Source organism: Poeciliopsis prolifica, unplaced genomic scaffold (genome assembly GCF_027474105.1).
Source record: "Poeciliopsis prolifica strain line A6 unplaced genomic scaffold, Auburn_PproV2 SCAFFOLD005, whole genome shotgun sequence".
Taxonomy (NCBI): domain Eukaryota; kingdom Metazoa; phylum Chordata; class Actinopteri; order Cyprinodontiformes; family Poeciliidae; genus Poeciliopsis; species Poeciliopsis prolifica.
The window spans coordinates 4,124,611-4,148,256 of record NW_026562380.1 but is presented as its reverse complement, the minus strand read 5'-3'; the positions used below and the strand labels follow the sequence as shown (position 1 = coordinate 4,148,256).

The window sequence follows — 23,646 nt, the reverse complement described above, 5'->3', positions numbered from 1 at the left end:
CACAGTTTTCTATTAATTGAAGAATCACTGAATCTTGAAATCTGTTACAAATTGATAAATTTAACTTACTTAAATAGTTTGAAATAACTGGAAGCTGATAATTTGATGCGCATTGTTGCTTTTTAAATACATTTTTTATTTGTCAACAAATCTGTAGAGAACATTAAATATTCTTGATAAATAGCAAGTGAGATGGCATCATTGCCACATTTTAGCTAAACAGAAAACCTAGCAAATTTTATTGGAGTGAAGTAGTTGAAGTTCATCCTTTCTGCATTTAAGCTTCACAAATTCACATTATTGGTTCATTTACAGTTTACTACTAATCTCTTAAGGAAAGTTGGTTCGACAGCATGGGGGTAGGTCGCTCCAATTGTTCATGTTTGGTCTGGTTATGACATTTCTAAAGGTAGAAAGTTGTTACTGAATCAAATTTGCATGCCTGTGTTGGTCTATGTGTGATATTTTGATGTTTATTCTTTGATGTTGATCCTTTTGTGATACCAGGGACCAAACTTGACCTGCAAATTGGCCGGTTGGCTAAGGATTATATGTATAGGGAAAAGTATAGTGCCATATATTCTGTCCCTTATCAAATAAATATAAAGGCCTCAGACCAGTTCAAAGTTTGTATCATGGAGTAAAATAATGCATCACATTTCTTATATATGTCACACACATACAAAATATAATATTTCAATTATCTCCTGTACAAAACACATTTGTTGAAAAAGTTGTATTAAATTGCTTTTTACTGGTAAGATTACAGAGAATTTTTCACATATAACTCAAAGCATTTTTTCTTTCTTGTCGGTAGATGGTGCTGCAGCACTTCTTCAACTTCTTTCTAAACCCGAGTTGCAACTATTAGATGTGACTAACAGAAAACATTCTCAGATGTATTCAAGTGAGTGAACTATATGTTTACTGTTTGACAGACAAGAAAAAAACTTCCTTTCTAGGTTTAATTTTCTTCATCTAAATACTTTTATTGTGGGTACTTCTGTGACTTCACATAATCCAGCTGCAAAACTGTCCATCACCTATTGTGGTGTGAGAACATCTTCAGAAATGAGTTTCTACATGGTGAGAATGTATTATTTTATGCTAATAAAGTTCCTTCAACAACATTCCCATATTTAGAATGTTCCCATATCTAGAACCTTCCCATATTTAATCACATAATCAGAAACTTCATTGTTCTTTTGGGATTTGATGTGATCAACCATCATATTTACACATTAGGAAGTGTGTTATTGTAAATCAGGAGGAGGAGGATTCATAATCTCCAGATATATTACTGAAAATGGTGGAGTAAATGTATGAACCCCCTTTTACTCTGGTATCCTTTAATAAAATCCATTACAGTTGCCTTTTAACATTACCGAATTCCTAGTCAGAAACCACCTGTGTGTAATTTTTTTTCCCAGTATGAATCTATGAAAGCCTCACGTTTGTCAGAGAACAAACAGGTCAGAGATAAACCTGTGCAGAATTCATGTTTCAAAACAAAATCATCAAAAGCACAAACAAACAAAAAGAGTATGGGACAACGCCTTTTATTCTTAAGCTCCTTGTTTCATATTGGTGCAATTTGGTATTCAGGGCAGTATTCCTACCATCAACTGGACTTTCATTGGGCACACCGTGTTAAACCCAAAAGCCTAACGTTGCGTCATTCTAGTGCAACGGAAAACATGACATACTAGTGTTTTGTGATGTTTTTCTGTCCCCAAATTAGTGGACTGTGTTGTGTGATGCCAGTCGCTCCACCCTAACCATGCCACACTGTTGCAACTGAAGAAAGCCCAGGAATGGTGAAGTATGGCTTGATTTTAGGTCCACTTTTACAACGGAGCAGTGGAAATAGCATCCCGAACCGCACTAAGCCATACAGTATTGCTATGTGGACATGGACGAACTTAGCTTCAAGTCTTCGTCTCTTGTGAATTCCAGTGACTGCATCACCAGCTTCTGGTTATTCTCTTGCTGTGAAACATTTTCCTCAAATACATGGAGTTTGTTGACCTTTTAAATCAAATCAACCTGTAAAATGCTCTCTGTCAGCAGTGTAACCACACCTACTCTCCTTCCCTCAAGGGACAGATATTGGATAGTATTATTTTTAAACATGTCATGACTGAAGAGCTTCTTTCATAGCGGCAGACAGGAATGAAGACTCTTGGGTTATGGTTTAATCGTCACCTTTTTTTTTCCCTGTTTACTTGGCTCTGAGAGCTTCCTGCATGGCACTCAAACTTCAACATACTTGCTGGCTGAATTAGAAAAAGCATGTTGGTGAAAATATAGATATATTGTAAAAATGGGCATTACAGGATGTCTTTAAATGTGTACAAATCATGTGAACAGATCAAAAATTTGATTCATGTACAGAAAGTGACGGATTAGAAGAAAACATGGTTACCTGAAATTGAATAACCATCAGTTCGCACATGGAAAGGTTTAATCCAGAGGCTAGCACTCACTTAAAAGATGACCAGCAGCTGGGCAACAGACCAAACAAATTGTCTTTACAATGACTCACTTCAACATTTAAGCACCCAGCTGCAGAACACCTGCCAACATCTGGCTTTCACTGCTTTTTTTTTTTTTTTACCTCATATTTAAAAATGTGCTGGTCTCATTGAACAGCTAAATAATAAACTAAAACCAATGGAAAGAACTTTCGTCCTGTTACCCTTTGAATTCTCAAAACAAATAGTTTCAATTTAAACTGAAAGGTTACACTCCATAAAATTCAACGCAGCTATAAATCTGGGAAAAGTGTTGGGAAGAATACAATAAATTTGCTTCTCCCTTTGAGGATTCCAGTGGCATGTGGCTCACAAATGAAGCCTTTGAATCACATTGAAGCATTTAATCATAAGTAAAAACTTCTGCTCCTATCCATTATGCCAGAAAGAACAGGGAGAATACACACAGGTGAAGAATGTGTTCAAATTGATGCCAGGAAACCTTTCATACAAGCAGTAATTCATTTCACATACGTGAAAATATCCTGGTGAATTCCCTATGGCTTAGTGGATGTATACCACACTACATGCATGGGTTACAAGCAGATGTTTACGTGCATCACAGAACCGGAGGTGATAATTCTCTGCAGATTTATGTACCATAATTGCCTTTCTCATGTTTTGACACCCCATTAATGTTTAGAAATACAACTTCAGTTGTTTTTATGAGCTCCGTGGCAGTGAGGTTTGAATCTCTATGCAACACAAGCTAAGTTATGATGTTTTGACTGTGATTTATACAAGGTGCCTCACATTACATAACATAATGCTCATAAACTGATAACTGGTCACTGTGCTAAACAATAGATGGGCATATTAAGAAGTTCAGGTACTTGTTCCTTTTCTAAACATTACTATTTTTAACATTAAGCCAAATTAAAATATAAAGCACTTTAATAACAACAAGGAGTAACTTGATCTCTGATAATTAAAAGGAATCAAAATATTAAAAATAAAACATAAAAACATGCAAAAAAATTTGTAAAAGCAAGGCAAAGATTACACAAGATTTACACAGAAAATGCCTTGTCATTGTTGATAAAGATGTGTTAAAAGGGTTTAAATGACTTCATTTTTTATTGCATTAGCATAATCCTACATTGCAAAATTTAAAAAAGCTCAACCTGTAATTTGAGTAGATTTATTAGATGGAGTTAAATGTGCCTTTTGGTTGTATTTATCTGAGTTTCTTGGGACTTCTAATTACTACTTCACACTTTCCTGTTTTCCAGGGGTACCAAGTTGACATGACTCAGTGCTTTAACCAGGGTGAGTGACAGGGGCATATAATTAGACAAAAAAAAAAAAAAAAAACCCAAAGCTCCCAGTTTGAGAGCAACATCAGAGAGTGGAATCTTTTAGTCACCAAGTCTCAATGACACTGTAAATGTTAGATTCTGGGAGAAAGGTAAGGAAATGGCTTCTTCCTTAAAATTTTGCTAAACTTCAAGAAGAAATATGTAGTTTACCCTGTCTGGATTATACACTTTGTAAATCCTTAAACCTTCAACTCAAATTTGAGACAATAGGCTGTGTGTATTGTCTTAAAGTATCTATTTCAACAGTAAAAATAAAACCGGTGACCCCAGGATAAAAAATTATTTATCTTGTCTTATTGTCACTAAAATGTTGAGCCTCCAAGCTCAACATGAGCTGGTGAACTTGTGAATAGTTTATTCACAAGTTAATACGGATTTAGGGGCCTATAAATCAGAGTATCATTTGCATACCAATTGAAAACAATTGAAACATGAGATATCAGAAACCCAAATATTGAGGCCTGAGGGACTCCATATAACAGCAACAATATTCTACTAAAAACACAAGTCAGAAAGTCTGGAAAACATTAACTCAAGAACATTCAGTACAATAACAGTTAATGTATGTAACTTTCCAATTCTTGTACTTTGTTCTAGTAGAATTTGACAGATCTCCATAACACCATTCCCATTATATTCCAACTCTCTGTTTCTCTGCCAAACCCAACTGGACCGTGTCGTTTTAGATGAAACAACCTCTACTTTACAGCTTACATGGACAGAAATATATGTTTACATGAAGAAGTTTGTACTTTCTAAATTATTTGCTCTGTAAAAATGCCCCCAGAAAGTGGAACATCTTTAAACTACAGCAGAATGTGTCATGCAAGCATGGCTGTGAGATGCTGTCGGACACACAGAGATGAAAGAGATGATGCTTTGCTTCTGGGCAGATGGCCAAGCCATTTTGCTTTGAAACATCCTGATGAAACAGAGTCTCTCAGTAGGAAAATTTCACCAGGACATCTTGGAGAAATTTTAATGTCTCCAAAAGGACAGGAAAATGAGATCCTGCATCAATCATGATAGAAAAAAGTAGCATGTAATTGCATTTGATTTTCAGTTACATTGTTTTTATTTCACTGAAGTTGGTTGCATGCTCTATCCTAAATTTGGCTGAATATGTTTTGTATTCCTAATAGGAATGTTATAGGGAGGTATATTGTGCTTTAAGCCAACATGCAACTCTTCAAACAGCCTTGTTGTTTTGGGTTTACTGCTAATGCCAAAGCAGGAATGTGTGAGTTTAACTCACACATTCACACTCACCTACTTGCCCAAGCAAATCATTTCAAAAGGCTCAAATGGAATCCATACAAAACTAGTCTACCATAGAAAAGAATGTTTGGATAAGAGCAGCTGTGTATGCACTGTGGTCCTGATTCTCTTGCCTCGGGAAACCAGGAGCACCTTGATGTTGTTTTGTCAAGCAGAAACAATGGACTTCACCTGTCTTTATTGTGCCATTTTGTGTGCTTTTTAACTTGTGATTTGTCCATAATTTAACACTGAAAGATAGAAACCGCATCCAGTGTAAAGCCTGGAGAATTAGGTATATAGGCTAAGCAGAGCTTTTCCCCAGTTCTGTAATTTGTTTAGTGCTAGTTAGCAAATATTTGGATGATAATAAAGTCCAAAGTGATCATGTTAAACAACACCTGGCTTTTGTTAACATCTGGACATGTTAATCCTAACATGTGCTTAGAGAGCTACATCTAAGCACAGACTCATTCTCAAACCCTTTGTAGCAGCACTTTGTAAATCAGTTGTTTTTATGCTAAATATTTGCAATTAGCGGTTCATACAAAAGCTTTACAAACAGCAAGGAACACACTCTACCTGGTTCTGTCAAAGTTCAGTTCTAACAGAGCTTCTAAAAGAGCTGAGAATGAATGTAACTACAGAAAAAAGTAATAATTCTGAAACCATTTAAAACAAACACTTCTCAAATGTTACATTTATTAAAGTATTAATTTTTCCATTCATAAATGGAGTGATACATTTTTTGAAAACTTTGGTAACCTCCTATAAAAAGAACTTAGATAGGTGACTATATTATAACATACATTCTCATGAGACTAATTTCTCCGATTAAAAGTACTTTCTGAAACAATGGACTTCACCTTTATGTTTAATGTCCTGTTATCATTTGCTGCAAATAATTCAGCGTCACATTCCACAGAAAATGCACAAATACCAAATTGCAAAACAAAGAGGTTTCACTGTATACTTCTTTTTTAATGCTATTATTATTCCTCCTCTTACTCAAGTACAATTTTGGGGTACTTTACTCTCCGCTCAAAGACAACAAGAAGACCATTTATTGCAGAATACCACTCAACAACCTGGAATTTAAATTCATCTTCAAGCATTAACAATGAAAAAAATAAAATCAGGAATTTACTGTTTCAGATAATTCTCACATAAATGGGAAGGATAACAAAGAGAAAAGAGGGGAGAACAAAATGAAGAGGAAAAGCAGCAGGACAGAGAGTTACGACTCATAATTACTACAGTGAAAGAACTCAGCCCTCAGTGGACTTTTAGTTTTCATCAAGAGTGTTGGATGCACACGGGCTGAAGGAATGCACCGTAGGGCAGTCTGCAGCTTTCTCTTTAGCACACCGCTCGCTTTCCCCTGCCAGCATCAAAAATCTATGTCTTAACACGCCCACCTCTGTCCAATATCTGTTTTAAACACCTTCTGGGTGGGCAGTGATATTGGTGAGTTTGTTTGTGTTAAGCACTACACATGAATTATGTAAAATTAAAGAAAAAAATATTGTGCTACTTCAGATGTGTGAGGCACATCAAACGTCAGATGAGTCCAGCGCATCTGTTTCTGAAAAAGTGAAAGGCTGGGGTGTGGCTCTTAATGTTCCATTTGACAGGGTAGGAAGAGATTAAAGGCTCTGCATGTCATGTGCTGGCATGGCGGAGAGTTTGCTTCCCTCCACTAGTATTGATGTTTTGCCAATTTTGTTGTCTGCATTATAAAAAATATATACATTACCTTTCATTAAGTCACTTCAAATCTAACATGTATGTAATAATGGACCAGGAAACTTATTAACTCTGCATATTAAAGATCATATTTAGAGTCATCCTTTCAACAAACTGTTTTATAATGTAGTAGGTATTTTCTGGGCCACATATGGAACTTCCAGAAACTTATCTGGTGCAAGATAGCAGATTTGAGGTTTATGGGTTTCCTTCATTGTTCTTTAACACATTTTTTTATTATTATTTTAGGGTAACAGTTTGCTTCAGCTGGTTAAAATGTGGACATAGTTGGATGTTTTGACAGGACAATGATCCCAAACACACACCAAAACCATTGTGAATGGTGTTACGACTGGCGTCGTTTAATTATGCAAATATGAGTGTGCAGGTGCCTGTCTCTGATTGGTTCCCGGAAGACGACTGAGATGTCCTTTTGGATATAAAAGACGAAGACCGCACTTCCTGTCATCCATCCTCAGCTCATCTCAACTGGCCATAAGTTTGTACAATGGCATTCCCAAAACCTTGACCTCAAGCCAGCTGAAAAATTATAGACTTTGTTTAAAAGCTGAGTCCATGTTTATCTAAATAAACACAATATGACAAGAGTGGTCAGTTGTTCAAACAGAACTCTGTCAGCCTCTCGCTGATTGCTACAAAAACCATGTAGTCAAAGGTCAATTTACAAAAGGCCATGTATTCTAAAACACTGCCAAAATGTGGATTTGTGAAAATCTCACATCAATTCAAACTGCTGCGTCCAATTGTATATAGATAATGAGCCCAAAACTGACATAAGGTTTGTTCCTACGGTGAATGAATGCAAAGTTCTCACTGTGAGTGTTCTCATTGGTTCAAAGTGAAGTTCGCTTTTGAAAACTAACCCCTTCTTACATATGTACTGTATAGGTCACTGTACTTCAATATCTTCAAGCAATAACTTCATTTTTAGTAAGCATGCAAACTTACTGAGTGACACACACTATAAATAATCATTGGGGGGGAATAAAAATAAATTAGCTCATAAAAGACAGATGTTGCCATTGAAAAGAAGACTGGCCTTGGCTACTAGCCTCCCATGAGAGAGAAAAATAACATTTTCATGGTAAAGTGAAGCTACACTTTGGATCGTCTGGCTGCTGCAACAGTAGCAGTCAGTGCTGAAAAGTAGGCACAAGTCAGTCCCTTAAAGTATTTCAACTGTGTAAGGCCAGAACCACATCCTTTAACCCGGGGGTGATGAAAAGGCCAAATCCTTCTGGAAATACCAACTCTATTTAAAGTCAACTTTTTCCTTTTAAAGGCTGATGTAAGCCAGTACATGGAGTTACGCACAGACAATAAACTGTATCTTCTGTGTTTTAATAAACTTAACATAACACAACGCTTTTGGTTTTAGAATATAATTGTCCAGTTTTTGTACTAGTTATTGAGCCAGAAAATAAAACAAACAAAATAAATTAGTCAAATAAATGAATTACATGCCATCATGTTTTCACAGTTTCCAATTTAATTACTGTTGCCTCTTTTTTCTGAAGAAATCACATTGTTTAAGGATTTTGTTATTTTCTGTATTTCTTAAGAACTACATATATCCAATCAATGTAAATATTTTGGTGAAAACACCACTGGAACTAAAAGTTTCACACTGTGTCAAAAAACACGTGAAGAAAAGGGAAACATCTGGCCGTGCCCTGAAAAGCAGATCACAGGTCAAGAATTTGAGCAAGGATTCATCCTGTTTAAGAAAAGATGTGTCATGCCCTTCAGGGCAGACATTTTTTAGCAGTAATGTTTTGTCAAAAACAAGGTGAATCTCCTCAGGGTGCTGCTGCATGATGAATGGAGAAACTGAAGTTTCAACGTTCAAATTAAGATGTGGGAGTTATTTATGATCTGCATGAAGGAAAACAGCTCAAGGGTGACACAAATACTAACCAAATGATATACATTTCCTACTTGAGAAGGTTTACTTAGAGCTGTCTTTGTTCAGCCTCCTTCACTTGGACACCATCATATAAACTTAACTGTGTTTGTAAGTAAATTGTAAGTAGAATTTGTCTGTAATTTAATTTCAGGATATACTGTATACCTATCTGGTGTGTGAAGGTCTGAACAAACAGCATCATGGAGACCAAGAAACACAGCTACCAGATTAGAGAAAGAGATGTGGCCAAGTTTAAAGTGGCATTAGATCATTTGATCATCTCACAGAGCTTTTCCCCTCTTCTTTGCCGTTTGCTGCGAACTATATAAGAAGACATGGTAAATGTGGAAGAAAGTCCAAAACAGAACACAAAAAAAAAACATTGTGCATGCTTTATGTTTAAAAAAAAAATCTAAAAATATCTATTCTGCTTGCTTCAGCACAATCTTGCATGGTTTAATAAATGGCCCAGTCCAAGTTTAGGCATGAATCTGTGAGAATCTACTACTTCTGTTTTCTGCCTGAATGAGGTTAAGTTCATTTAACATACTCTGTCATGACACCCTGCTCTGTGACCCTGAATGAGATTAAGCAAAAACTACAAACAGATCCAGGAATGACTCAAAGACATGATGTATTGTCGTCAAATGGATCTTTTCTGTTATATTAAAATTATAGCATTATTTCAGAAACAGCAGCATTCAGAACCATGTTTGACATTTAGGAAATAGATCTTTAAGGACTTTCTGAAACTAGTCAACAGGGCTCTGTCAGATGTTTGTTTCTTCTTACTGAAACCCAAACCAGCTTGTGTCAAGAATCATTATATATAGACAGACTATGATCCCAAAGGTTAACAGTTTTTTTACTGGAGGAGAGGATAATGAGGCATCCCACTGACCTCCTGTCAGCACAGGTCAGCTGATCAGGAGGACAGCTGAGAACACTTTCAGAGTTAATCTTATTTCAGGAGATTTTAAGTATTTCCTGGCATAACTTTGCTACTGTGTCACATTTTTAAGTTTGTTCATATCTTTTGATCCTTTACAAAGACATCTATACATCACATCACATCATGTCGGTATACAGCTTTGCTTTCCTTAAGATGTTCAGACAGATCTGCAGCTGCAGCTCCAAAGAAGTGCAGGGTCACTAAACCTGTTGATCACCATAAGCCCTCAGGAAAGTTACCGTGTCAGAGCACAAAGAATTCAATCAGCAAATGGAGGTTGATGCACAGAGCTCCTCTTTCTCTCTCAGCTGTGCTTTCAGTGCCAACACTCAGAAACACAGAAAATGTAGCCCGATTAAAAATCTCTAAAGTTCCAATTACTGCTGCTTCAAAACTATTGTTATGATAAAGAAATACAGGTTTTTCAGATGTCTCCGACCATATTTCAGTGTAATATTATCTATTGAACCCTGCGACAAACTGGCGGCGACCTGTCCAGGGTGTACCCCGCCTCTCGCCCGGAATGTTAGCTGGAGATAGGAACCAGTACCCCGCCCAACCCCACCAGGGACAAGAGTGTTAGAAAATGGATGGATGGATTATCTGTTGATACCTTGATAGCTGGGTCAAGTCTGGTAAAGTCTAATACTATTCCCTCAGTGTAATATGCTTGCATAAGTCACCGCTTAGATAAACAGAATGAGCAGCAGAAACAGCAAACAGGTCAGAGAGCCCAAATAAATGTTTGCATGTGGTTCAGAGCCAGAGATTGTGAGCCACAGAACCAAGCTACATTACCTTTGGTTTCCCCTTGATTTTGTGTGCATACTCCACCATTCAGTGGTCATTATAAGCTGTTTTGAACAAGACTGCAGGACTTTTCTTATAAAATATTAGCTACTGTTTTTTTTGTAAAACTCTCCTTGATGACAGAACCAAAACTTTAATATCTTGCAGTTAAGCAAACATCCTGAACCACAGAGTTATAAGAGTGAAAGGAAAATAGAAACAGTAAAGCTACTGCACTTTTCACAGCATATAAGAAAGGTCTACCGTTGTTCCACAAGTCCATGAATTTTTCTTCCCCTCACCCATAAAGCAACCAAAAAAAGAACTTTATTCTCATAGGCCAAACCTTTTGACTAAAATAACAGAAATTTCCCTAAATTAAAGCTTTATTATAATTAATGAAAGTCTTTAAAAAAATAATATAATTTAATTATAATGTAAGTAAAAATATTCAGCAAAAATTGCTGACATCAACAATCTTTAAGTTTGAACAAAATTATTATGTCTTATTTACTTAATAAAAAAAAATAAAAATACTTTTAAGCAGTATTTTGGTTTTCTTAAATTGGTCAGAGTATCTTCAGATTTTACATCAACTTCATAGTGAATTAATGTCAAAAAGGCCAAAATCATTTTTCAAAATAGGGAATATAAGAAAACTTGACACTTGAAACATTTGTCACATACTCTCTCTGGTGGAGCTCAGGACTATGGTGGTGAACTCCTATAGCTAGCAGTGTTGCAGCCCGACCTCAAAAATGACAAGCAGGCCATTTAGCTCAGTACTCTATGCACCTTTCAGACAAGCAGTAGCTGTGTTTCTTAATTAGTGACAAGGAAAGAGAGAGTGTGTGGACGTGTTTCTAAAAGCAGATCCTGTATTGGTCTTTTGACGTGGTCCATGTCCTCTGTGAAGAGAGACTTTGTTGCCCTCAGACAGACCCGTGGCCTATAACACACACTTTTACAAAAGTACATGTGTCCATTTTCAATCTAGAAAACAGCAGGCTTTCCTTGAGAGTTTTGCTTGAGACAGCAATCATCATGAGCTTGATAATACAGTGGCCTACTGTGAAGACAGAGAAGGCCAAAATACACAGGACTGGGTTTGCAAGACATTATATGGTGTCTTGCAAAAGTGGTAATACCCAATAAACATTTCCAGGTTTATCACACCAAAAACTTATAGTTTATTGAGGGTTAATTCTGTAAAAGACCAACACAAAGTAGTTAATAATTGTTAAATTTGAATTTTATAGGATGTTTATCCAATAGTGACCCTAACAATCAGAACTAAATTGAAAAAACTTGAATTTGAAAGATTTAGTTAATGTTCAGACCTAAGTTAACTGAGTTCCTGTTCACACTGAGCTCGACAGTGTAAGCATTGTTGACAGTTGTGTTCTCGCTGCTCGTGTGCCCATTTCTATTGATCGGAATCTGTGGCACCTTTTGAAACCAGAGTGGAACTGTTCAGGAACAATCCCTGTCCAGGTGTGAAGTACTCTGCAGGTGTGAAAGCGCACATGCGCAGAAGGCATGGCTTCAGGATGTGCTGGAGGTTAAGGGTTTTGACAATGTGCTTAAATCACAGTATGGTGATTTTTATACGTATTGTGCCCTGGCATGGGTGGGGGGAAGTTTGCCATTAGGGTTGTGACAAGAAGGTGGAGACAACATGGGGCTGATAACAAAATGAAATGATTTTCTTTATGCAACGGCAGCAATGAGAACCGATTTTGTCACTTTTGTCCGACGACATAGAATCCTTAAATGTGGAACTTTTCCCCAATCGAAATCTGAAGATACTGGCAGTTTCTAGACAGCAGTCTCATGCTGAAATCTAACGAGTGCTTCAGTGTCAAAACACCCAGTATCCCAGTATCCTGGGTGTTTTGTTGTTAAGGACTAATGAGAGTTTCTGTGGAATGTCAACCTTATAGCACTAATATTTATTTATCAAACTAATATATACTACATCAGAGGCCAATAACAAACATTTTATTTCAAGCTATAATAAAAGTTTTCAAAACTTGAACATTTATAAACATAGAGGCTGAATGCACTTCAGATTTGTAATTGTAAAATATATTTAAAAACCATGCATCCTTTTCTTTCCTCTTTAGATACATGCACTACATTCCCCCACTGAAAAAAACACCCAAACTTGTGGGTGAAATGTAATAAAATGAGAAAACTTTTGCAAATCTCTGCAGATATGACTCCTTTGTGCTAAGCTTTGAAAACCTCTCTTGTCAAATAAGGTATGCTGTTTTTCCAGTGAACATAAGGACTGTAACACCCTCCCTTCACACTCTGGTTTTGAGTCAATTGTTGACAGATGTTTTGTTATACTTAGCACCTGCTGAACGCAGGGTTTTCCTTAACCTTTGGCCTCTTCACTTAGTCTCAGCATAAGCTGAGTAGCAGCTGTCCTCAACATGAAATCCACCTCTCACTTGTCACCAAATTGTCTAATCTCTTGATTAGGTTTCACTACAGCAGGTGCCACACCTTAGCGCCCAGCGATGTCAGGCAGGAGGTTTTTGCATAAACATCACCACATTGTCCACTTTAACCTAAAAACAAAGAAGATCATGAATGTAATTTTGTTTCTGTAGGCTGCAGAGGTTAAGCTGTGTCATGAAGAATCCTCTCCTTTAAATGAGCAGAGACTGGGTTCCTTGTTAGCTGCTGGACAGGTGACAATTAGGGTCAGAGCCCTGCTTTCCTCTTGGCTACGTCTGGCGTTCAGAGACTAAAAGGGTTTCATGAGGAGGACTCGGAAGCATTGAGGCATCTGGCAGGAGCCCCTTCCCTCCACATCCTGAGGGCCAGCAGAGCTGCTCTGTGACAGGACCATCAGGAAGACAAGGTGCGCACTGTAAGCTAAACGCACATGGAGGGAGGTGGCTCAGGTTCCCACTTCGGTAGATGCTCCACCACAGAGAAGCTCACTGTAAAGAGGAGAGTGGAGGAGGGGAAATGTGTTGCAACTGTAAGCTTGCAAGAGTATTTTAATCAATAACAAATGTCTGGCCTCATTTGGATAAAATGAGGCTGAATTTACATCATGTGGTATTGCCCCACATTCTGCTTCCTTGAAGTACCAGATGCCCCAGCAGTGACATCAGTGCACATTGAACTCGGTACAACATGGAAAATCCTCATCATATGACACATCAAAGCTCCGTCACAGCTGAAGTACAGTTGCCGCCTCCATTGCTTCATATAAATGGAATCGATTAGTAGAAGCTAAATATATGTCTAAACAACACAGAGGGTCCATGCAGCTTCACAGGACGTATGCCTGAAGTACAGAGACATTTTGCTTTGAGTGATTTAAAGCACCAAAAGCATAAAAACTGTTCATGTTTGTCAACGGATTGCTTCATTTATTATAGGTCCAATAATGAGGCCCAATCTTCATTTTGATGTATAAAAAGATGATTTAACCCCCATTAAAATGTGAATTTTATGACATAAAGGTCATGATAAATCACTTTTTTTTACTTTTTCAACCTTTAATGTAACATATATTCTGCTTGCTTAACTGTGGGCATCCTTAAACGATTGCAGTATGTTTTAATTTTAGCATTCAGTCTTCTTTGGTAGTTCAGCACCCCAGATATTGACTTAGTCTGGCTTGCAAATATTCTTCAACTCCATTAGGACACCAGAGCCCTCTTCATGCGTTGACCTGATATGTTTATTGTCATTTTCCACCAAAGGCTTATGTGTTTCTTTTTTTTCCAGTTCTTTAGCAATTTGTTTGTGTTTTGAGTTAATAGTACAGGATATGTGTAACATTAAAGCTGTGAAAAATTTACATCACACACCTTTTTGTTGCAAAATACAAGCTAATGGTGTCCAAAGGTTTTGCCATGTTTGGCAAAATCACCAATCTGAAAGTACTTCGGAGGTGTTTGGTTTTTGTTTTGTTTTTTTGTTTTTTTCAAACAAAATATAGATTTGTTTGAATTATTTTCATCTGCTTAAAAATAACTATGCTGTATTTTATTAAAATTGAGTTGACCGATGTTGTGAATCTAAGGAGCTGCAGATTCACAACATAAAAATGTTTTCCTTATTTAAGAAAGGTCTGTAGTTTTCACATTTGGGGATAAACTGATTGTAACCTTAGTCTACGTTCAGTAACAAGGCTTTGATATAGGGTTATTGTTTTGAAAATGATCTATATTTACTCAAGCTTCATGAAAAAGGTGTGCTTTTCTCCAGTGATCCTTACACAAAAGATCGCTGGAGAAAAACACACCTTGTTCATGTTTGTCCTCCTATTTACTATGAAATTAAAATTAAAGCAGATGTTAAAAAAGAAGGTAAATACTTTGGGATGCATATGAGATATTTGCATTTTAAGAACGTTTTGTTAAGTAAAGATTTTACTCTAAAATGAGAGCACGTGCTGTTGAGTCAAATGAAATTTATTTTAACACCTGATCAATTGTCTAGGTACTCCACCTGGTTTATTATACCGCTATAACCCTCCCAGTAACACTTTTGAAAGTAAAAGAGGTACATTTCTACTTGTTCTTTTCTAAATTTAGGATATTGCAATGAGTTGAAAACATGCTATGGAGTCCAAGAATTTATAAAGAAGCTTAACCAGATCAAGATCATTTTGATGAAGAAGTTAGCATAAAGTAAATGAGAAAATTGTGGAGTTATTATATTGCTAGGGAGATTGGAGTGGATTCATTTTTTCAAATGATGAAGTTTAAATAAAAAATAAAAAAAAATCCACCAGATTAAAAACATAGGCAGGTTAGGATGTTATCAACAGCTCAAGTTTTCTATCTGTTTAGACCTTACCGATCTCCTTTGATTGCCTCTGATTAATCCTGGTTCTTCACCTAATTAGAACTAAATCAAGTGACTCTGCAAGGCTTAGTAGATACATTGCTATTGGCAAGGATTTCCATCCAAAACCCCTATCTTCTTATTTGTAAGAAATAGATAGGATTACCAGTCCAGACATTGGAACAAGCGAGCAGGCAGGTATTAGTGACTGTGTCTAAGCTGGATTTAAAACCAACTGGCCAGTCATCCCTACTGGTGAACAACGACAGTATCTGCAGGAAGCAGTGGAAAGCAAAGCCGTCAACGAGGATAGAAAGAATTCATGCCGAGGCATCAAAGTTCAGGCCATGGAAATAACACTGAAGGGTTTCCCACTAAAGGTGGTGAATATTCCATGGAGGAATAATAACCTCAGCACTCTGCATACAGAGACTCCTCTCTCTGAACAAGGAGAAACCATCGTTGGAGTCTACCTGTTAGTGCTGGGTAAGTCAAAGATTGTCTAACCTTAGTGACAGGTTCCTATTCTGCAGATACTCATGTATTGAAAGATGAACCACTTCCTTTTCATTGAAAAAATTCAAATATTTAAACAAGCAGGTGGATATTTATGCGTTTTACTCTTAAGATTTGTTTAGCAACAATCAAAAATATGGATATTTGCTTATTTGTATGAACAATGTATTTAATGTAATCAAGAACTGATTTATTATTAATCACACTAAAGTGTAATGTAAACTATTTACTTTAGGGAAGAGAGACAGAAAAAAATCACATACAGATTCTGAAACTACATCTACTCTTCAGCTACTTCTACAGCTGAGGGGAAATTTTCTAAAAATAAAAAAAGGATTGAACACTCAAAATATGACAAATTTAAACAAATTCAAGTCTCTCGCCTAAAATAAGTATCTATAATTGGTCAGAATTAGCTGTTTAGGAGAGATAGTCAGCTTTTCTCCTTACATTGGTCACTCATTACACCAAGCATTACTGGTTTCTTCTGATACTGGGTTTTGGACATGCATAGCCTCCTATCTCTGGATTTAGACTAGATGATGTGCCTAAAAAAACATTTGCAAAAACTCCTTCCAAAAAATTCCTACAACTTGAGAGAGACAAAATATGTCAATGAACTATGAATTATTTACAGCTTATCAATAGAAACAAATAAGATCTCGAATGCAAGTTTGTACAAATTACCATATTTTTTTAAGTTATGACTAATCATAATTTTGAAAAAATGTCAAAATTTCCAAAATGTTAAAAAAAGACAATAAATATGAAAAATATTTTGATATAACATATTGACAAGTAAAGTTCAAAGTGTTTATAACCATAAAACATTACATTTTGTCAAATGCCATCAAAATCAGCAAGGAAATATACAATAATTATACATAGTAGTGTTCCAGTTATTGTTCAAAGGAACTCTAAGCATGTGGGCTTTATTCTTGATTTACAGGAACTTGGTGTTTCATCTGATCAAAATCTTAAAAGTCCAGCCAAGCAGGTTTTGTGAAATGGCAAATTTATCTGTTTGTGTACTCTACTGTAACATCATCTGACTGTAAAACCAACAACATAAATATGGTCATGGTAAAATGTACACAAATGTAATCTATGTTGTATAAATTATGCAAGTACAGCTCATCACAATGTGGTTTGTTGCTAGTCAACTACTACACCAACAAATGATAATATTTTGCATTTTAAAACAATTAGACAATGCATAGCTTTTCTATTGAACATCATCTATATTTGAATATATTTTACCAATCTAGTTTTACCTGCACTATCAGATAAGATAGTCCTGAAAATATCGCTGATATTGCTTCTTTGCAGGATGGCTTTCATGGTTTGGAAACAGTCTGGTGATATTTGTACTGTACCGCCAGCGGGCCTTACTCCAACCAACAGATTTCTTCACCTTAAACCTCGCCATTTCTGATGCCAGCATCTCGGTGTTTGGCTACTCACGAGGAATTCTGGAAATCTTTAACATCCTGAAAGATGACGGGTATCTGATCACATGGATCTGGACTTGCCAGGTAAACGAAATGTGAAAACAAATGCTAAATAATCCAAACAATTCCTTGTATTCAGGATATTTTTTCTGTTAAATCTCAAACTGTGCGATAGCAATGAAGTTTAATAACAATTAAAAAGGTGAAATGTTATCATTTGCAACAATGTTTTGAGTTGCAAACAACATTATGTGCATTGTCTATCTTTCTCAGTTAATTCATTACATTACAGAACAGCAGAGGTTTTACCATGAATAGAGAATGCGTGCGAGTGTGTGCTCGTGCATATGCAGAGGATTTTGGTCCTCGCCATGCAGGCTAGAGGTTAAATCTGTAATAAGATTAGCCTGTTGGAGACTTCTAAACGGGCAAAACTCTCCTATTAGCAGTTCAACAACCAAATGGAGAACTATTAAGAGCTTTTCCATTGATTTTTTTAGTATATTTTAATCATTTGTCTTAATTTTTCAACACAATTGTAATTTCCATCTAAAAACTTCATTTTAAAAACAAGTTTTATGTGTGTAATGTGGAAAAAAACTAAAACACCATTCACCCATGTGTTTTCTTATCCGCTCGCAGCCACAGCTCAAAATTAAATTGTTGTCATTCTTCTGCCTGGAATTCAAGCAGGATATTTTTCTTGCTCAAGGCTAACTCTGGTAGAAAGTTGGGATCTGTGCAGGAACGCCAGGAAAAACTCCCTGAAAAATTATAGAAAAACAAGGTGTTGAAAAGCTGTAGCGTGCCACTCTTATCTTACCTTCCCCTGAGAGGTGAGCTGATATGGGGGTGGTAGTCAAAATTAAAAATAAGGCTATACTCTAAAAGTAACACTTTATGAAGGGAAAGAGCATGTGAACAAGGATGTGAGAAGCTGATTATGGCCCAAAACGTGATGTGACCAGAGCAAATCCCAGCCAGTTCGGTGTATTTGCACCTTAGGAAGCCGAACTGGGCTTCACAGAGGCAAACATGCAGCATAAAACATTACAGTCATCATTTATTTCTCTCTTGGTTCTTCCTACATGTGCAAAAAACTAGCTTTGAATCAAAACCCCAAGAAGCAAGTGAGTGAGAAAATTGTGACGAGTGCATGTAACTGGATTAGTACAAAGGAAGATCAAGATAGTAATTAGCAACTGACCTCAAATGAGGCGAGTTACCTGGAAATGACTCAGCAGGGAGCCGGATGTTGCACATGGAAACACCATAACACCTTTTAAGAAGGTTTGCAATTCAGAGATATATACATTAACAATATATAAACCAAAGTTTACAACAACACAATTGGCGGGAAAAGTTGATGAGTGCAGTGTGTGTGATACATCATAATGATTCTGTTATCTATCATCCAATTCAGTTCACATTTTCTGTTCATCTTAGCTAAACAACCTGAATATTTAACTTAAATGAGGGATGTACAGCAGACTTTACAAGAATGTTAAAATTTTTAACAAGCTGATTGTAAGAGCAATACAACGTCAATAAAGTAGATATACTATGACAAAATGTCAACATAGCTTGACATTTCCTCGTGTTTCTTTTAGCCATCAACAAAAGAATATGGGAACGATTTCTTTCTGGTCATTAAACTTGGCTACGTTAAATCACAATGTGTTAGAGTGAGAAAATAATTTGTTTTCTGGATGATCGTCTCCTCGATTGCTGTTATTGTTTTTGATTAGGTCATATTTTAAAGCATTTATCTACTACAGTAGAATCTCATTAAAACTCCCCCAAAATTCTTTTTTTTTTTAGCAAGATTTATATACCTTTAAACCAAAATATGCTCATGTTTAAAAGAGAAAGGTCATACAGTAAAACAGAAAAGCCTTGCAGGATGCTTAGAACATGAAAGGAGCCTTAATCCACTTATTATAGCGAAAGCCATAAAGTAAAAAATTGTTCTTCTTTTTGGACATTGCTGCATGGACAGATATGTTTACATAAAATTTATAGTAAAACTGTGTATTTTATTAAATATGCTGGAGATGTTTGGCTGTGAGTTTAGCTTTTTTTATTTATTAACTTTTATTTAGATAGGGGAGTACTTAATGATATCAAAGATCACTTTTGCAAAGTGTTCTGTCCCAAAAAACACAGATTCAAAACATTTCACATGTAACAATCAAAATATTTAACTCTTAAGCTGAAAGATAATGCACTAGCACAAAAAATAGCTAAAAGATATAAAAAGATTATAAAATATAGCAAAAGCACCTGCACTGCGATATAACTTTGGGAGAACAATCAACCAAATTATGACCCACAGTAGCATCTGATAGAAGAATGATGTAAATATTGGGCCTGGAAGGATCAGATTCGCCCCATCTTTAGCTCGGTGAAGACACTTTGAAGATGTCGTGCAATAAAACCTGTGTGTCCATCTTCTTCCAGGTAGACGGCTTTCTCACGCTGCTCTTTGGTCTTGTGAGCATCAACACCTTAACAGTCATCAGCGTCACCAGATACATCAAGGGATGCCACCCGCAAAAAGGTCAGAACAAATTTCTCACAGTGCAAGTGTGAAAACACAAAGAGGGCTTCATACCAACATGAATGCCCTCCATCTCATTCCGCTGATCTTTTCTGACAGAAAAGTCTGTTTCTGTTTTCAGCTGGGAAAATAACTACCATTCGTCTCCAGCCAGTCCATTTATATTTCTCCAGTATGTTATTAAGACAATTTGAGGTGACATTTTCTATTTTTGAGACTACATCCGCATGTCAAAAGAATGTCCTAATTACATAGAAATAAGGGTGAAAAACTGTATCTGATTTCACATAGTTGGCGGTTGTTTTTAAAACGCTGTGACTGTAAACTGTGCCCATTAGTGGCGAGTGTGGGATATCACCAGTTGCATTATATGCCACAATATAGCCATTGAAAATTACTAACCTAGGTCTGAATAGAGCAATTTAAACAATCTAAGGAGCAAATTAACCACAAGGTATGTGAGGTGAGTTGGTGTGAAAGCTACAAAAAGCTCCGAGTTTCTGTACTTACAGTTTCTCAGAAGTATTTATATTTCTTGAACTTTTACACATTTTGTCAAATTTCAACCATAAGCCTCTATTTCATTTGGATTTTATGTGGGAGGTAAACACAACACACAGTAGTAAATATTGTCCTATAATCTACCAGAAAGATCCGGTATGTATTTGTGGTTAAGTTTAATGCAGGTTTAGACCACAAAATAACATCTCAGCCTTTAAAACACACCACAGAAAGAATATAGCTGTCCATCTAACCTGGCACGACAGGTAATGGCAAACAGAAATTTTTGACTTTCTTCCAAAAATGTTTTTCTTTTTTCCACTCTTTCATAAAGGCCAGATTTGCAGAGTAAAAACGTAATGTTTTTCTGGTAACACTTTGACGGGTTGTGAATAAGACTGTCATGACACCGTCATAAATAAGACATAACATCTGTCATGAACATGAGTAAGTTTTCATAAATATTTATGACTGTTGTCATAAAGTGTCATTCAGTAAATCATGACACTTTTAAATACAAAGATATTATTCAAAATGTCTTCATTATGATCTGACATAAATTTCTTATAGAAGTATCACTGATTAAATTTTATCAAAGATAAAACTTTGGCTTTATACTTCTATTACAAATTCATATCAGATCATGATTTCTTTGTTAGTGTTATGACAGTCTTATTCACAACTCGACAAATAAAGTGTTGCCGTATTTCTTTGTCCTGAGCCACAAACATGTTGTCAAATGAGACCAAGCTAAAGCACACACTGTGTAGGGTGAAAAACACAGCATGTCCACAGTACAACATTAAGCTGTTCTGAACAGCCTCCCTCATTCAGTTAATTGCAGGAAGGACAAAGGTAAATCCTGCAAGAAAAGCTTTGAGCACTAAATTTGAATGAGAATCTGTAGGAATACTTTCAAATTATTGTTCAGAGATCCTCTCTGTCTTACTTCAACTATTTTGCAAAAAGAATGGGCAAAGAGTTCAGTCTTTACATTTGCAAATCTGTTTGAGAGATGCAGCAAAACACTTCCAGCTCTGATTGGATTCAAGGTGGTCTTTTTGCAACTTTACAATGTTTTCTTTCTATTAACAGTTTGGCATAGATTTGTGTTAAAATTTAATAAATAAAGTTTGTGACAAAATATCGAAATGTCTAAGGTATATGAACACTTTTGCAATTCCTTGTAGCATAGCTCTGAAGTATGTTTTACAACTGCAAAGAAAATGCTGACCTTTTTATGGTTTCCTCTGGTCACAAAAATGTGTGTATTATCATTCCAACAGATGTCTTTGTCAGATGCAAGTATTTGGTAAAGGCTGTCAATAAAGACTTCATTGTTCAACAAATGTCAATGAGAGTGCTGACATTCATAACAAGTAACAAGAATTTTCCTTCCTTCAAAGCTTCTCACTGTTTCTGTTTGCCAAAAACATTGAACCTTTATCAACTAAAAATCAAACTCATAAACTATGTACCGTTGTTTTGACATTGCCTTTTCTTTTTTCTGTGTATTTTTGCAGCACACTGCATTAGCATCAACACCATTGCAATATCCCTCATTTTCATTTGGACTGGAGCACTTTTCTGGTCTGTTGCGCCGTTGCTGGGATGGGGCAGCTACGCAGGTCTGTTCCAATTTGAAGCTTCACCAAGATGTAGTGGGGTTTTTTTTGTACCCACTTGCATCCATTTTGTACAAAACGGCTTTATATCAACGTACTTAGCCATTCCTTTTTAGTTTTTCTTGGTAGTTGGGTATTTCAGGGACAAGTAAAACTAAAAATGTTTGAGTCTCACTTATAATTTAATTTAATTGGGATTCTTTTCCTCTTTCTTTTCCTTTGAGTTTTGTTTGTCTACAAAATATGACTTTTGGACATTGGGTAGCTCAGTTGGTAGCATTTACAGAGGATATAATTCTCTGTGGTTTTCCTGTGCTCAATTTATGGTATCAGGCCATACGCTGCATATCTGTCCATTCTCTCTCCATCCTCTTTCTCTTCAGTAAAGGCCAAATTTGACAAACATATTTTAAAAAGAAATATGACAAATTAGGATCCTTGATTAAAAAAAAAACTATGAATGTTTTCCTAAAGCTAGATGAAATTAATTGGAGACATATAAATCCATTTTCTCAAACAGTATTATGAGCACTTTAAAGTACTAAACCAGGTATGAAACATTACCAAAGCAGGAAGGAACTAAAGTATGGCTGGTATGAAACAACAAAAGAGAATGGACAAAATGTCCAGGGGTGATAATAACCAGTTCTTCATGGTCTATGGTCAAACCAAACTAAAATAACAACAACATCAAAAGAGGATATCAGTTCATCTGTAATAATTACTGCGCTACACCCTAATTGTCTGCATCTTGTTTTCTGCAGATCGGGGTTATGGCACCTGTGAGGTGGACTGGTCCAAAGCCAATTATTCCACCATCTACAAGTCTTACATAATCTCCATTCTCATCTTCTGCTTTTTCATCCCTGTGATCATCATGCTCTTCTCCTACATATCTCTTATAAAGACTGTAAAATGCACAAATGCAATGTCCGCTGATGGTTTTCTCTCTGCGCGACAAAGGAAGATGGAAAGAGATGTCACGAGGGTAAGTTTAACTAAATATTTGGTTGCAGAATTTAAAAGGAAACCATTGTGATTTTTTTGCCCCCCCACTAGATTTCAATAGTAATCTGCACTGCTTTCATCATGGCCTGGTCACCGTACGCGGTGGTTTCCATGTGGTCGGCCTGGGGTTTCCACGTACCCAGCACCACTAGCATCGTCACCCGCCTCTTCTCCAAGTCTGCCAGCTTCTACAACCCACTCATATACTTTGGCATGAGCTCCAGATTTCGCAAGGAGGTTTCACTGCTGTTTCCATGCATTCCGGAGAGCAGGGAAGTGGTGCATCTGCAACACTTTAGAAACATTAAACCAAAAGCTGAGAACTTGCTCCAAGACACATCGCTTCCTGCCCAAAGACCAGAGGTGAAATATTTGGCAGGAGAGCCAAACGGGTCCAACCCTGACTGTGACTCAGGGGTCAACAGTCCTCCTGAGACTCCTCCTGAGATCTTCCACATCCATGTGCCCTCACACACTGAAACATCAGAGTATTGGTGTGACAGACTCTAAGACTGTTTTAAACCAGGAGTATAAGGGTGGGATTGACTGTTTTTTGTATTTTCTTCATCTTACCCATCTTTATAAACAGATGTACCCATGTTTATCATCAGAATGTGTGCTAATAAACATTTTTTAAAGG

General features: G+C 36.5%; 1 protein-coding gene across 1 annotated transcript; it reads left to right on the top strand.

Moving 5' to 3' along the window:
• Positions 1 to 15,611: 15,611 nt before the first annotated feature.
• LOC129359561 (visual pigment-like receptor peropsin) lies at positions 15,612 to 23,646 on the top strand. The gene is made up of 6 exons (XM_055029218.1): positions 15,612 to 15,831; positions 17,191 to 17,396; positions 19,773 to 19,872; positions 21,897 to 22,001; positions 22,763 to 22,986; positions 23,058 to 23,646. The coding sequence occupies exons 1-6, from the start codon at positions 15,693 to 15,695 to the stop codon at positions 23,514 to 23,516; spliced, it is 1,233 nt and encodes a 410-aa protein (XP_054885193.1). The 5' UTR covers positions 15,612 to 15,692; the 3' UTR covers positions 23,517 to 23,646.